The following is a 15000-nucleotide window of genomic DNA, read 5'->3' on the forward strand; positions in this document are numbered from 1 at the left end:
AGCTTATTGATGAGCAATAAACCAATTTTACAAGAGGGAAGGAGAGGAGAAGAAAGGATGGTGATGGAGAAGGGGAGGGAGGAGGGACATGATGAGATGAAATGAACCCATGACTCCTGTAATTGTGCTTCCAAAAGACTGAAGAGGAGGATAAAACACACACACACACACACACACACACACACTATTACACGTGGCGGTCTTCCCTAAGGGTAGAGGACATTGACACTGAACAATACACACAAATACAACTACTGACACGACAAGGCACACACATACAGTAGAAAAACACGCAAAGTACAAAATACGCACTTATACAAACACAAGAACATCCAAGTATTATAATTCTTTATTCTAAACACTTTTTGTAACAATGTTTTTGCTTTCATCTTCAAAAAAAATGCAGAACAGCTGAAGTTTTAAGCCCTCTTGATCATGTTGAATGTAGTTTTAGGCTCACATGTTGGTTTCACATCAACACTGACAGAGTGAGATGGGCTCGACACATCACACACTCTGCATGGACTACATCTCTACTGCCGCGCTCTTCAGTCCAACTACAACTATCAGATTAGGTCTTGATGATCACGCCTTGTAAATGATGTACATAACATGTAAATAGAGGAGTTTGACTGCCCTTGTTTTACATCTCTTGTAGTGGTTGCAGAGTTGGGATTTGGGCAGAGTTTGGAGGGTCTGCGTTGCTTCTTTAACTCATCTTCTCAGTCCATTTACAGGGGGGCGGGGGGGGTTATCATGCGCTGGAGCTGCAGCTTTGGTTCCTGACATCCTTCCTTCCCGCTGGCTAAAGGCTGATCTGAAGTCAGGTTTTACATGCAGACTCCAACTGGGTTTGGTGAGGGTGGACTGATCCTAGAGTGAGGAGGGTAACAACCTGGCCCTCAGTCCCTACCGCCACCTAGCACCTAGCACTAGGACCACTGGGCTGCCTAGCAGCACATCCACTAGAGCTAATTCATGATCAGGCCATAGGCCTAATTCCCTCTTACCTTGTTAGTGAGGTTGTATACATACACACACACACACACACACACACACATATACACATACTGTACACCAGCACACACATCACTGAAAAGTATTATGAGTCAGGTATAAAGTGTTTGAGAGCAGAGAAACAGAAACCTCTACTGACCATCCATCTCCTGCTGACGCTGACTTTTCACCACATCACATTACTACACACACACACACACAACCATTTCACATGATCTCCAGGTACCATTCCTGAAGGGATCATCACCATTCTAACATACAAGTGTTGCGACTGACCATCTCATTCTCATTCCCACAAAATGACATCTTAACTGTTTTCATGAGTGTTTTTCTAGCTGATCTGAGCGGTCGGTAGAGTAGCGGCAGATGTAGCTGCCCAGCTGGGGGGGGGCACAGTTTGGGATTTGCAGTTTACATCAGGATCCTGTACGAGGGGTGGGGGGGTCCTTATCATGGGTTATTAGCGAATCATTTGTATTTTGTATGTTGCCTTTTTTGCAGTTCAGAACCACGCTGATCATATTTATTGGGTGAACATTTCCATGTTTTTTTTTTTCTTTGGACCCGTGTTAATACTATGATTACATGTTACAAACTGAAGTGTTGCAGTAAGGAAGGGAACAAAAGAACAGTCATCTCTTCTACATTGTAGATTGTATTTATTATAATATTTCAATTTTTTTCTGTATGATATTTTTACTCTTGAAATAAAGAAGCAGTGTATTTTGACCTCTCTTTCTCTCCGTTACATTTTTTATTTTATTTCAGTAGCTATATCACATTCCATTTTCTTATTTAATACATAGGCCTAGCACTGTTGAGTTGCTTATATAGATATGTGGATTTGTCACATATATATATATACGCTATATTGCCAAAAGTATTCGCTCATCTGCCTTTACACGCATATGAACTTAAGTGACATTCTTAATCCATAGGTTTTAATATGACGTCGGCCCACCCTTTGCAGCTATAACAGCTTCAACTCTTCTGGGAAGGCTTTCCACAGGGTTTAGGAGTGTGTTTATGGGAATTTTTGACCATTCTTCCAGAAGCGCATTTGTGAGGTCAGACACTGATGTTGGATGAGAAGGCCTGGCTCGCAGTCTCCGCTCTAATTCATCCCAAAGGTGTTCGATCAGGTTGAGGTCAGGACTCTGTGCAGGCCAGTCAAGTTCTTCCACACCAAACTGGCTCATCCATGTCTTTATGGACCTTGCTTTGTGCACTGGTGCACAGTCATGTTGGAACAGGAAGGGGCCATCCCCAAACTGTTCCCACAAAGTTGGGAGCATGGCATTGTCCAGAATCACTTGGTATGCTGAAGCATTCAGAGTTCCTTTCACTGGAACTAAGGGGCCAAACCCAGTTCCTGAAAAACAACCCCACACCATAATCCCCCCTCCACCAAACTTCACACTTGGCACAATGCAGTCAGACAAGTACTGTTCTCCTGGCAACTGCCAAACCCAGACTCGTCCATCAGATTGCCAGATGGAGAAGCATGATTCGTCACTCCAGAGTCCAGTGGCGGCGTGCTTTAAACCACTGCATACGACGCTTTGCATTGCACTTGGTGATGTATGGTTTGGATGCAGCTGCTGGGCCATGGAAACCCATTCCATGAAGCTCTCTATGCACTGTTCTTGAACTAATCTGAAGGCCATATAAAGTTTGGAGGTCTGTAGCGATTGACTCTGCAGAAAGTTGCCGACCTCTGCACACTATGCGCCTCAGCATCCGCTGACCCTGCTCTGTCATCTGTTGGATGGGTGAGTGAATACTTTTGGCAATATATTGTATCTGCCGAAATCTGCTGATGAACAGTAGTCCAGGATCATCCGTGAGACATTCCCGCCCTCTTGTGGTCAGTTCTTGCCATTGAATATCGTTCATTGTATAGCTACATCAAGTGGAAGATATCCTCAAAGCAGTTTCATGATGGCAGCACTAAGTGAACTGGCTGATATCCACCCGTATCGATGGGGCTTATTGTGTGGAGAGTGAGCAGAAACATCCTAGAATCCTACTCAGCAGTTACTTTTGTCAAAATAGTGTTTTTACATAGCTGAGGAAGATGTCTTGGCATGTTAAATGCACACATCTTATGTCTATCACTAGCCCTGTCACACAATTAAAAATTATTAAAAGTACAGTGCTATCAATCAAAATACTTGTCTGTATATATAAAGGCCTAAACCTCAAATTCTGGTGACCATAAACATCCAAAGCTAGGTCTGAGATGAGATCTTATTTACATAACATACAGGTTTGAATAATTTCTTCTTTTTTTTTTACATCACTTAGATTAATCAAGTAGGATTGATGTTGAATGCAATTTGACAACCCTATTATTCTCTACAGCTCTTCAGCATACTGTAGCTATCCAGCTCCACTTGAGTGAGATGAGCCCCTATTGGATAAGATAGGGTGGATGTCTTGTGTCCCTTTGCTGGGATCCCACTGGTTGGAGACAGTTATAGGGACCAATCATAAAGTGTCCTTTCTCTTTCATTCCTTCATTGTTATTGTCCTATATCCATTCAGATGGAATGCAATAAACTGGTCTATAAATATTCAGTACATAAACTCATAGATATACTGTACAGCAGCTCTGTGTTTGTCAGAGCTGCGTCGACACGCCCACGTCAACACTTTTTGGTTTCCTTGGTGACATCCTGTTCTTCCTGGTGATGTTGCTCCGGAAATCCTGCCCAGCCAGGAAGTACAGGATGGGGTCCAAGCAGCTGTTGGCGCTAGCCAGGGGGCGTGTCACCTTATAGGCCAGACTGGATGCCTCCAGCAGCTCGCAGCTCACCTGGGAAAGAGAGAGGTACACACACACACACACACACACACACACACACACACACACAGTGGATATTATGAGGCTTTTATAGGTTACTATAGTAGTTCTACTTAAATACAAAGGAGGTATGAGGTATACTATGATGCCTGAAATTTGCTGCATGCGTTGAGCACATTTGACCTGTTTACTTCACCAGTACTGAACTGTCAACTATCAAAGTAATACCAGAATAACAGTAACACTACATAACTATAATACCACTCTTAATACAAAGGTGTGTGTCTCCTCCTCACATGCGCTGGGTTGACCTGTCTCAGGTATCTGAAGGAGTAGTACAGGCTCCTGGTCAGGTGGAAGGGCAGGAAGCACAGCATGAACGCCGCCAGGACGATGATGATCATTTTCACCGACTTCTGTTTGGAGCGAAGGGCCGCCAGACCTCCAGACGCTCCGTCGCCCGACCCGGACCCCCGGCCCGGCTCCAGTAGCTTGCGCACCATCAGCCCGTAGCACACCATCACCACCATGAAGGGCAGCGCGAACATCAGCATTGACACCGCCGAGCTGTATGCCAGGAAGTCGTCGAACAGCTCCGGGCTGGTGGTGTCATAGCACACGCGCTCCGACCCCTCGTCCCGCGTGCGCGAGAAGTACAGGACGGGCGCCTGGCCCAGCAGCACGCCCGCCCACACCGCCGCCGACACCAGGCGCGCCCGCCGGGCGCTGACCCAGCTCAGCGAGCGCACCGGGTAGCACACGCCCAGGAAGCGGTGGAGGCTGATGCAGCACAGGAACATGATGGAGCCGTAGAGGTTGGCGTAGAACAGGAAGCGGATGAGCTTGCAGAGGGGCTCGCTGAAGGGCCAGTCGTTCTCGTCGGCGTAGTAGTAGATGAGGAAGGGCAGCGTGAGGATGTACAGGGTGTCGCACACCGTCAGGTTGAACATGTAGACGGTGGAGGGGTTCCAGCGCTTGGTGCGGAACACGATGACGTACATGGCGGTGGCGTTGAGGCCCAGGCCGACCACGAAGACCAGGGCGTAGCTGACGGGGAGGAGGATGTACTTGAAGTCCTCCTCGAAGCGGCAGTATAGGCTGCTCTGGTTGAAGGAGGAGGAGGGGGCGTTGTCAGTGTGGTTGGCAGAGGCAGCCATCTTGGTTAGAAACGCGCCTAAACAAGAAACGAGAGGCACTGGTTTTGTAAAAGATAGGCAAGCTGTTATGCTCAGACACACACACACACACACACACACACACTCTCTCTCTATCTCTCTCTCTCTTATAAAGTAAGTGGATACAGAGGGCCTCAGCAGCAATGGTGTGATGGCAAAGAGAGTCAGCACACAAAATACGTCCTCTCTCCAGAATAAGAGTGTTGTTTCAAAAGTTCTATTCCCTTCACTCACTCTTACATGCCCAAGCAAGATGCTGAAAGTATAGTAGCCTATGTAAGCACAGCTACCCCCAAACACAGTACAGTTCATTTATGATTGTCTGTACATCTGTTACTGATCAAGCCCTCCCCCCAAAAAACAAACCTCCCATGTACTGTATGGTTATTCGTCTATAGGCCTCAATGTATGTATCCTTATCTAAACCCTATCTATCCACGGTTTAGCCCTTTTAGTCCTGAAAGTTCAGTGCCAACATTCTGAATATGAATTGGATTTTCCATATATTACTAGAAAGCACAGTTTCTCAGCTTTCAGGAACTGTTAGAATGTTGGATTTTTTTTATTTATTTTTTCCTCCAGATTTGCTAAGATTTTTTTGATATTTTTTAAATTTTGCCGGTGGGTAGGCTTCAAAGGGTTAATCATATTTTGTGTGCATGATATACATCACTTGCAAGCAGGGTGCGATTTGTAAAAAAAAAACAGAGGGGGGGACATTTTCAAATAAAATTCAGGCTAATGTCCAGAAATTGAACAAATGTAAACAGCATAACAAAGGAAACGACTGTATGCTCTCATTGTATTCTTATACACCCAACAAAGTGCTAAAAGAAAGGACAAACCATACGATGTTAGGTTATTGATCACACTGCTATGGATATAGAGCTATCCCGTCCCCATCATAGACCTTTAGACCTCATTAAAGAAAAGTGATATGCGTAGGCTAGTTAAAGGTAGGCACTATGTGCATTATAGGCTACATCAAATCACTGTCTGTGCCTTGAAAGCAAATTTGAACACCAGCCATCTATACCGACAAATTTGTAGGCTAACATTCAGCATGGATCCATTGGTCCACAATCACGCGCACTTTCACCGGTAGGCCAGGCCGCAAGGCTGAAAAGATAATCTGGAACACAAGATAAAATATAAATTGGTATTGGTCTCGTGAAAAAGAGATATGTGACCGCGACAATGTGCTGCTATCGCCTAATATCAAGGATGAGAATAGCAAAACAAAAGTAATAGCCTACATGCTGACGATTGGCCGCACGCACAACAATAATTGTATTATAATAAAATATTCATCCTGTCACCGATGTTAAGCACTAGCAGAAGTCTGCTTTGGTGACGGACCTCTGGTGTTTTGGGCATCCTCCAAAATCTTCGCAGCAAAATATGACGAAATGCTTTATTGACCCGGTTTCATTGCTAATTCTTGCTAGTTAGAGTAGACGCTTGATTGGCAGTTGCCATGACAATCAAACGCGTGGTTAGAACTAGCTGTTGTAAATCATATTTTTGAAATAGCTAGTGTAGTTTTTCTAAATTGCGCCATCTATTTACGGGCACAGGAATTGTAGCTATATTCAGTCTGACCAGAAGCAGGGATAAAAACGTATCCCCACCGGCGATAAAAATGAATGATCAGAGGAGGGGATATTAAAACCAGAGGGGGGGAAATCCCCCCCAGCAATTTGCGCGCTGCTTGCAAGTGTTCTACAGTATGTAGCGCTATGCATTTAACCCTCTTTTAACACAATCTCAGAAAAAACTGAGATTACAAAACAGTAACACAACTGTACTGTAAATGTAAATGGCATATTTCTTTGTCTGCTGGCTTCAATTGTAATTTATTTAAGGTCATTGTTGGTACACACACTTGCACACACAGACGCACAGACACGCAGACATGCACACACACGTACACGCGCGCACAAACACACACACTCACACAAGTGCATCCGCTTGCTTGCATACATGCATGCACACACACAACACAAACCTAAATCCACTAGTGTTTCTGTTTACAAGTTCACAGAAGTTTATACACAGCAGGGCTCCAGACACTATATCTCCTTCCTTGAAAACAGTTTTCCAAACCTCAGGGCTTGGATCGAGGAGAGAACATTTTAACTCAAAACAGACGTCATTTCTCTCTCTCTCTCTCTCTCTCTCTCTCTCTCTCTCTCTCTCTCTGTCTCTCTCTCTCTCTCTCTCTCTCTCTCTCTCTCTTTATTTACTCCCTCATCAGTAACAGCTGTGTCTGTAGTTCTGGAAAGTAAACATTATATTGGAAGTAAGCACGGATACATTTAGATGTCCATGTTTACCAAGCTAGCTGCATCCCCAACACCAAAGCTATTGCAGACGAATACCACACCGGTATTCCATAGTACAGACAGCTCTAAGAGTATAAGATACTCACCCTGCTACTGTGTAAAAGATTTCTCTCTCTTCTCCTCCGGCATAGTGTATGATGATCGTTTTGTGTGATGTGTCTCTCCATGCCTGTATTTATGAGTGTGTGTGTGTGTGTGTGTGTTTTGTGTGTGTGTGTATGTGAGTGTGTGTGCCATCTAAATTATGTGGCAGAGTTAAAAACTGAAAAACCTGTGTAGGTGTGAGCATGTTTGACAAGCTCAGGCCTGCGTAGAGCACACATACACATACACACACACCATACACACATACGCACATACCACACAAGCACACACACACACACATACACACACACACACACACACACACACACACACACACACACACACACACACACACACACACACACACACACACACACCTCTCTTACCCCCTGGCTCCCTTCCCCAATCCTCACACACATACATTATTCACTCCCCCAACCCAAATAAAGACAACAAATGTCAACACAGTCTTACCTTAGTGTAATCAGCGGTCCTTCCTGAAACGGATCATAGAACCAAACCATACATGGAAATGGAATTATTTGATTTACAACCAGAAGACCTCAAAGCAATACAACCTGACAAACACTATAGTAGCCATTTTGCCTCTCTGCCAGTAGCGAGGGTGGAGGGACAAGTGTGTCTGTGTGTGTGTGTGTGTGTGTGTGTGTGTGTGTGTGTGCGTGCCTGTGTGTGTGTGTGTGTGTGTGTGTGTGTGTGTGTGTGTGTGTGCGTGCATGTGTAAGTGGCGAGGAGAGGTGAGAAAGTGTGATTAATGTCTTACCTGCTCTAAAACCACAGTGAATTAATGATTACATGGCCCATAATCCTAACCCCCCAGCTCTCTGGGACTCCGCTGTGGGCCTCATTCTCCACTCTGTCAGCCTGTCAACGCTGGAGGACCAGGATCACTAACAGCCCCCTCCCTGTCCCCAAAACCTACACAGTGTGTTGTAGGCCTATGGTTATGTATCAATCAATCAATCAATCAAAGCTTTATTTGTATCTGTATCCTATACTGTATCTTTGAAAGATATGTGTGTTATCCCCCCCCCCTTTTCCATCCTAGCCAAATATGACGTAGCCAAGCTGAGCTCAACTGTAGATCCGGGTAACAGCACCACTGTTATGAATGTCAATGTGTTGCTTTTTTTTGTAACTGCAGGCAGAGAATGACTATATCCTCCTGGTCCCCCTGAGTATGTCCCCTATGTCCTCCTGAGTATGTCCCCCTGATAATGTCCCCCTGAGTATGTTCTCTTGAGGATGTCCCCCTGAGTATGTCCCCTATGTCCCCCTGAGTATGTCCCCCTGAGTACTGTATGTCCCCTTGAGTACTGTATGTCCTCCTGAGTACTGTATGTCCCCCTGAGTACTGTATGTCCCCCTGAGTACTGTATGTCCTCCTGAGTATGTCCCCCTGAGTATGTTCCCTATGTCCGGTTGAGTATGTCCCCCTGAGTATGTCCCCTATGTATTCCTGAGTATGTCCCACTGAGAATGTCCCCCTACAACATAATAAAGTGTGTGTGGGGGTTTGACTCCACCCAGTCTGTGGGGTATCTCTCACCTAGTCTACAGTACACATCATATTGCCAGAGATGCCAACTCATTACATGAACCTCAAACTATTCCCACTGTAATGTATTCCTTTAATAATTTACTCACTGTGCAGCACCTTACAAACCATTACCTCTAGGGGGGGAAACACCAATATCCACTCTACAGCCTGTATGTGTTGACTCACTAGGTAGGAGGTAGGCAGGGGCATAGGAGCCATTATAATGTCATGCCCCCCCCCCCCCCCCCCACACACACACACACACACACACTTTTTCTAAACTTAAATTATATTTCACATTGCCTGCATGTCTCCACCGAGTTCAGCAGTCTCCAAATGAATTCAATCCGCAACAAGGGCAAAGTGAACCTGTCGTCCCCCACCCATGATGCATGTCGTCAGCATGTAGGCTACAGTTGTTGAATGTGTAATAGTCCAGGGGCCAATACTGATATTTTCATGAATTGGTACCTCCCAAGGAGACCAAACAATTTGAATTATTTTTGTCTTCCTACATGTCTCAAGTTTATATTTTGGTATGTCCGAATACGGATACATTGTTCGAAAAGTCACAGATAATGCCTTGGAAACAGATATTTTTTCTATCCAAAATTACTTGTTATTATTCAGGGGGAAAAAAAACATGCACGTAATCTGCATTAGCATATTGTTATCTTGGTGAGTAAATCACAGGAAACCCGCGCTAATCCGATAAGAGATCACTGCCAATTGCTACCGTGAGATGGTAAGAGAAGGACACATTTTCACTCACCCGTTGTCAGATAAAGTTGAAAGGTCAAGCAGCAAGTTCTTAATTCAGTTAATGTTAGCTGGTCATTGCATTTTGGTAGGTAGCACTATGGATATTGGATGTGTTCCACCGGCAGACTTTATATCCATTGCAGTAACATTATGGGGAAAAAACATGGCTAGGGCCATAATGTAACATTATTGTCAACTAGACAATAGCTTCAAAAATTTGTTTACACTCAATCTGAGATGAAATGTGGCTTGTGGATGTTTACTACATATGTGGTACTACTGCCTGCATCGTCATAGTACTGCTGCTAAGTTTTAAGACAGCATTACAAATTTTGCAACGCACTTCATTCATGTCAAAACTCCATTTTGCTCGCTCCATGTTGTCATCTGACTCTCTTTGAGCGAAGGTTGCTAGTCATGTGACAGCTGGCATCTGAAATGGTAGCACAGCGCCCTCTACTGTTGGATTTGAGAGTTGTTTTCGCCCACATCCCAGTTGAGTTATGCTGATATCAGACAGAATTGTAAACTCGTTACACCCCATTGAGAACTTCAGTTTAGAATGGGCGGATTCAAACTTCTGGCCCAGGCTACAGTTGATGGGCTATGCACGTAAATACTTTTTTTTTTTAAATGACAGTTTAACACGTTTAATGGGTTAGAATTATTATCTGGTTATTGGTTAAACGGTTAACTGTTAACATCCCTACAGGACTGCAGGACCAATATTGAGAGAGGGGAGATGAGAGAAGGAGATGAGGGAGACAAGACAGAGACGAGAGGGAGAGAGACAGAAAGACAGACAGGTGAGAACTCATCATCTATCTTGTCTCTGGTGACACCTGAGTTTGTGGCCCAGAGTTGGAGTGCCTTTGGGTTATTCTAAACAAAATTGCCAATTGTGCTTTTGTTTAAAGTGTGTGTAAACAGTTGTGCTGTGAATGAACAGAAGAGAAATTGGGAGGGTAAATGCTCTGAGGTCATCCAATTGACAGGTGAGAGTATCAGAGTACTAATGTCTGTCCGTCTGTCTGTCTGTCTGTCTGCCTGCCCGCCCGCCCGCCCGTCTGTCTGTCTGTCTGTCTGTCTGTCTGTCTGTCTGTCTGTCTGTCTGTCTGTCTGTCTGTCCGTCCGTCCGTCCGTCCGTCCGTCCGTCCGTCCGTCCGTCCGTCCGTCCGTCCGTCCGTCCGCCTGTCTGTCTGCCTGCCTGCCTGCCTGCCTGCCTGCCTGCCTGCCTGCCTGTCTGTCTGTCTGTCTGTCTGTCTGTCTGCCTGCCTGCCTGCATGTCTGTCTATCGGTCTTTCTTTCTGTCTATAAAAAGAAGGATTAATCATTAACTCCATTCCCCTGTTTGCTTGGAGATACTGTATCTATCTGTGGGTTCACTTTCAAACAAACACTTCTAAAGAAGGAAAGCAGATACCAGCCTCTCTACATCCTTTTTGATCTGATGATCACCTGTTGTGAGCTTAATCGACTGCTTCAGTCCTTTGGGTTTAGGAATGTCTCATGACATTTTTTAGGTATGAGGAAATGTTAGGTATGAGGAATTGCAGTTGTTTTGCTCTCTACATTATTACTTATTTAATGATCATAGTGGAAACCGCTTATAGTGATCACGTCTGTCCGGGTCAAATTGATCACAATAAGCGGATGATTATTATAACTGAATTTTACATTGCGTGACAGTATCAATTCACTTGAGAGCTTTCCCGGGGCTTCTTCAAGAAATTTTCGCTGCTGCGTGTCATTGGCTCTTTTTGGCAGTTTGATCAGCTTCGAGGAGACTAGTTTAGGAGTTTTTCATTGAGAGCAACAGAAATTGAAAGAAATTCAATTCAATTCCAAAAAATGAATGAAAGTGAATGGCAAGCTATGTTTGGCCGACCCATGGACCTGCCCTGTGATTCGAATCTGCTTCAAAATTAAACTATTTAGAAGTCTGAGTAGCAGAATTGATTGCTTGGGAACATATCTAGCCACAAGTGAATGCAAGGGAGAACACATTTTGGATCTATGTGATTAAAGGACCTTATGCAAACAACCTTCTTAACAGAACTGTAGCATGGAAGATGGGTTTAGTCCTGAGAGTCAACGACTCTCCAACTGACACAGATGTGTTTGATGACATGGGGCTACTGAACTGTGCACCAATTTCAGCTCTGCCTTCAACACCATCCTCCCACCCACACTGGACTACGAGCTCTCCCAGCTGCACATGCCCGATTCTACCTGCCGGTGGATCACCAGCTTCCTGTCCAACAGGAAACAGCATGTGAAGCTGGGCAAAAACATCTCCTGGTTCATTAGCACTGGCTCCCCCAGGGCTGCATCCTTTCCCCCCCTATTCTTCTTCCTGTACACAAACAGCTGCACTTCCAGCCACCAGTCTGCCTGAAGTTTGCGGAAGACACCACCCTAATCGGACGAATCTCTAAGGGAGACGAGTCCGCCTACAGGGGGGAGATCGATCAGCTGCTGTCCTGGTGTGGCCAAAACAACCTGGAGCTCAACGCTCTCAAGACAGTGGAGATAATTGTAGACTTTAGAAAGAAACCACCCCCCCCCCCACCAATCACACTGAATGACAGCCCAGGGACCACTGGTGACTCCTTCCGCTTCCTGGGCACCACTATGTCCCGGGACCTCAAATGGGTACTAAACACCAGCTCCCTTGTGAAGAAGGCACAGCAGAGGATGTACTTCCTGAGGCAGCTGAAGAAATTCGGACTACCAAAGAAAATGATGGTGTTCTTCTACACCTCCACCATCGAGTCCATCCTCACCTCTTCATCACCATCTGGTTCTCCACCGCTACAGCCTGATAGAGCCAGACTGCAGTGTGTCATCCGATCCTCTGAGAAGGTGATTGGCTGCAATTAACCTGCCCTCCCATCTGGTCCTGCACAACTCCAGGACCCTGAAGTGGGCCAGGAAGATTGTGGCTGACCCCTCCACCCCGGCCACAACCTATTCGTGCCACTCCCTTCAGGACCACAACCGATCGCCACAGAGACAGCTTCTTCCCCATGACCACCAGCCTCATGAGCGAGGCTTGTGTCCCCCTCTGATAATAATAGAGGACTATTATTCCAGAGACATTGAAATATCCCACCTATCTACTACCACAAGCCAGCAAGTCATCACATGACTTAAGTCTATGTTTGTGACATGGCCCCCCCCCCCCCCCCCCCCGGAGCTGCTGGGTGACAGTAGTTCACATCACCTGAGTTCAAGGACTTCAGACAGCAATATGGCTAGTTACCCATACCACCTTGAGTCCCCAGTGTCCTCAATCAAATGAGGCTGCAGAGAGAGCTGCACAAACAGCCAAGCGCATTCCTCAAGCAACCAGATCCTGATCTCGGTCTGATGTGTTATCGTGCAATTGAACTCCCATCAGTGCAACCGGAGCAAGTCCGGCGCAGCTCATGACTGGACGTCAGATCCGAAGGACGCTCCCTACGCTGGATGAGAAGCTGCAGCCTAAGCACATCAGCCAAGGACAAGTCCATCAAAGGGACGACAAAGCTAAACGAGACAACCAGGTCTTTTATAACCGCCGACATTCATGCTCTGCCTGATCTACACCCCGGGCAGAGTACGGTCAAAGTACAGTCAGAGTGTGAAAGCCAAACTGGAGGGGGAGAAGGGTTGGAAAACACCAGCCAAAGTTATAGGTAAATCTCTTGAGCCAAGATCCTTTTGATCAGAACAGACATTGGAACATTCACTCGTCGGAACAGGAGACATCTTCAGGCTGTCCCAGGGTCACCTACTTCATGAGGCACTGGACCAGCATGACAGAGGAGTTCCCAGGTCAACAGGAGAGACTACAAGCATTCCACCAATGTCTCCTGAGCAGCCTAACTGTCAAAAGACTCTTATATTCAGAAAAGAGCAAAGAAAAACTGTTGATAATAGGAAAAAAGGGAGACTGTTGAGTTCTAGGAACAGCAGCTGTTTGAGGGCAGAATAATCCCCATGTTGCTGCAGCCAGAGGGCAGTCTACCTAGATGTCCTAGTTTATAATTGATTAGATACTACATTCAAACTTTTAAACACTCAGAATGACAAGCTTATTGATGCATTACACTCATATTTAGATACCACTTATACTTTTCATGATGTATACTCATTTAGATACCATCATATTTCTAAAATCTATTATTACCTTTATATACTTGTATTAATAGTAGTTTACTATTTAGTAGGTCTGCTATTAAAGCTATCTTAATTACATATTAGTATGCTTTCTTTCAGCAAGTATACATTTTCTAGTTTATATTAGCCTATAGCCTGTGCTAATATTCTAAGTCGCTTTAGATAAAAGCATCTGCTAGATGACTGTATGTAATTATGTAATGTATCTCAATCTGTCTCTGCCCCCCCCCCCCCCCGGCCGGTTCAAAATCACTCATATGGAGGTAGGTAGGTAGGCCTACCTCACAAATTTACAGATTCATTATGTGGACATTTGTTATCTCACTATACAAGTAGGCCTACTACGAGTGTAACTTTATGTTTCTTTATACGATAATATAAACGGTTTTTATTATATCATGAGCGTGATTGCCTATAAATATGTCCAAAAAAAAAATTCTGTACAACAGTAATTACAATTCAAGTATTGAATAGGCTAACAATAAATGCCTTAATGAAGCAAAAATCAGGCTTTGAAAATCATTATATCTGGGATTGACTCGCTTTCAGATTGTTAGGCTACTCTTTTTTCCCCTCCACCAAATATCGATGTTTCCTCGCTCGACTGCGGTTTCTTGTTGCTATGCAGGTCCAAGGACGCAGGCAGCTTCCTCTCCTCTCTGTCACGCAAGGGGACCGCTGCTGTATGGCCAGTCTTGGCACCAGGTCCATGCAGAGTAACTCCCGGTTACTTAACTGGTGGTCCGTGTTGGATAATTTGTATGTATGTTTTATGCAATATCTCAGAACGAGAAATGGTCTCACGATGTAAGCTGCTGCGAGGGATGCAGAATTAAAACAAGGGAAGTCACGTCTTGTCTTCCATCACCACAGGGTGGCGCTGCTGAGCTTGGTTTTAAAGGGGGATGCCCCGTTATTTCCCCATCCCTCGCCTTGTTCTGTTCTCCGAGGTCCACGCTCACACGGCACACGGTGGTCTATCAGTCGGTGTGCAGCTAGCGTGGAGATCCAGCCAGCGTAGTAACGAGACACAGCTATCTATCATGGCCGCCGGAGTCCAAATCTGAGTCTCTCTGCTCCCCTTCC

At 45.2% G+C, this 15000-nt stretch overlaps 1 protein-coding gene across 1 annotated transcript; it reads right to left on the reverse strand.

Moving 5' to 3' along the window:
* Positions 1 to 3640: 3640 nt before the first annotated feature.
* Positions 3641 to 4980, reverse strand: p2ry2.1 (purinergic receptor P2Y2, tandem duplicate 1; the record flags this gene model as incomplete). The annotated part of the gene is made up of 2 exons (XM_084435847.1): positions 3641 to 3835; positions 4120 to 4980. 2 exons carry the CDS (start codon positions 4978 to 4980, stop codon positions 3641 to 3643), a joined length of 1056 nt encoding a protein of 351 aa, XP_084291973.1.
* Positions 4981 to 15000: the final 10020 nt, after the last annotated feature.

The sequence above is a fragment of the Borostomias antarcticus genome (genome assembly GCF_949987555.1).
Source record: "Borostomias antarcticus genome assembly, chromosome: 1".
Classification (NCBI taxonomy): Eukaryota; Metazoa; Chordata; class Actinopteri; order Stomiiformes; family Stomiidae; genus Borostomias; species Borostomias antarcticus.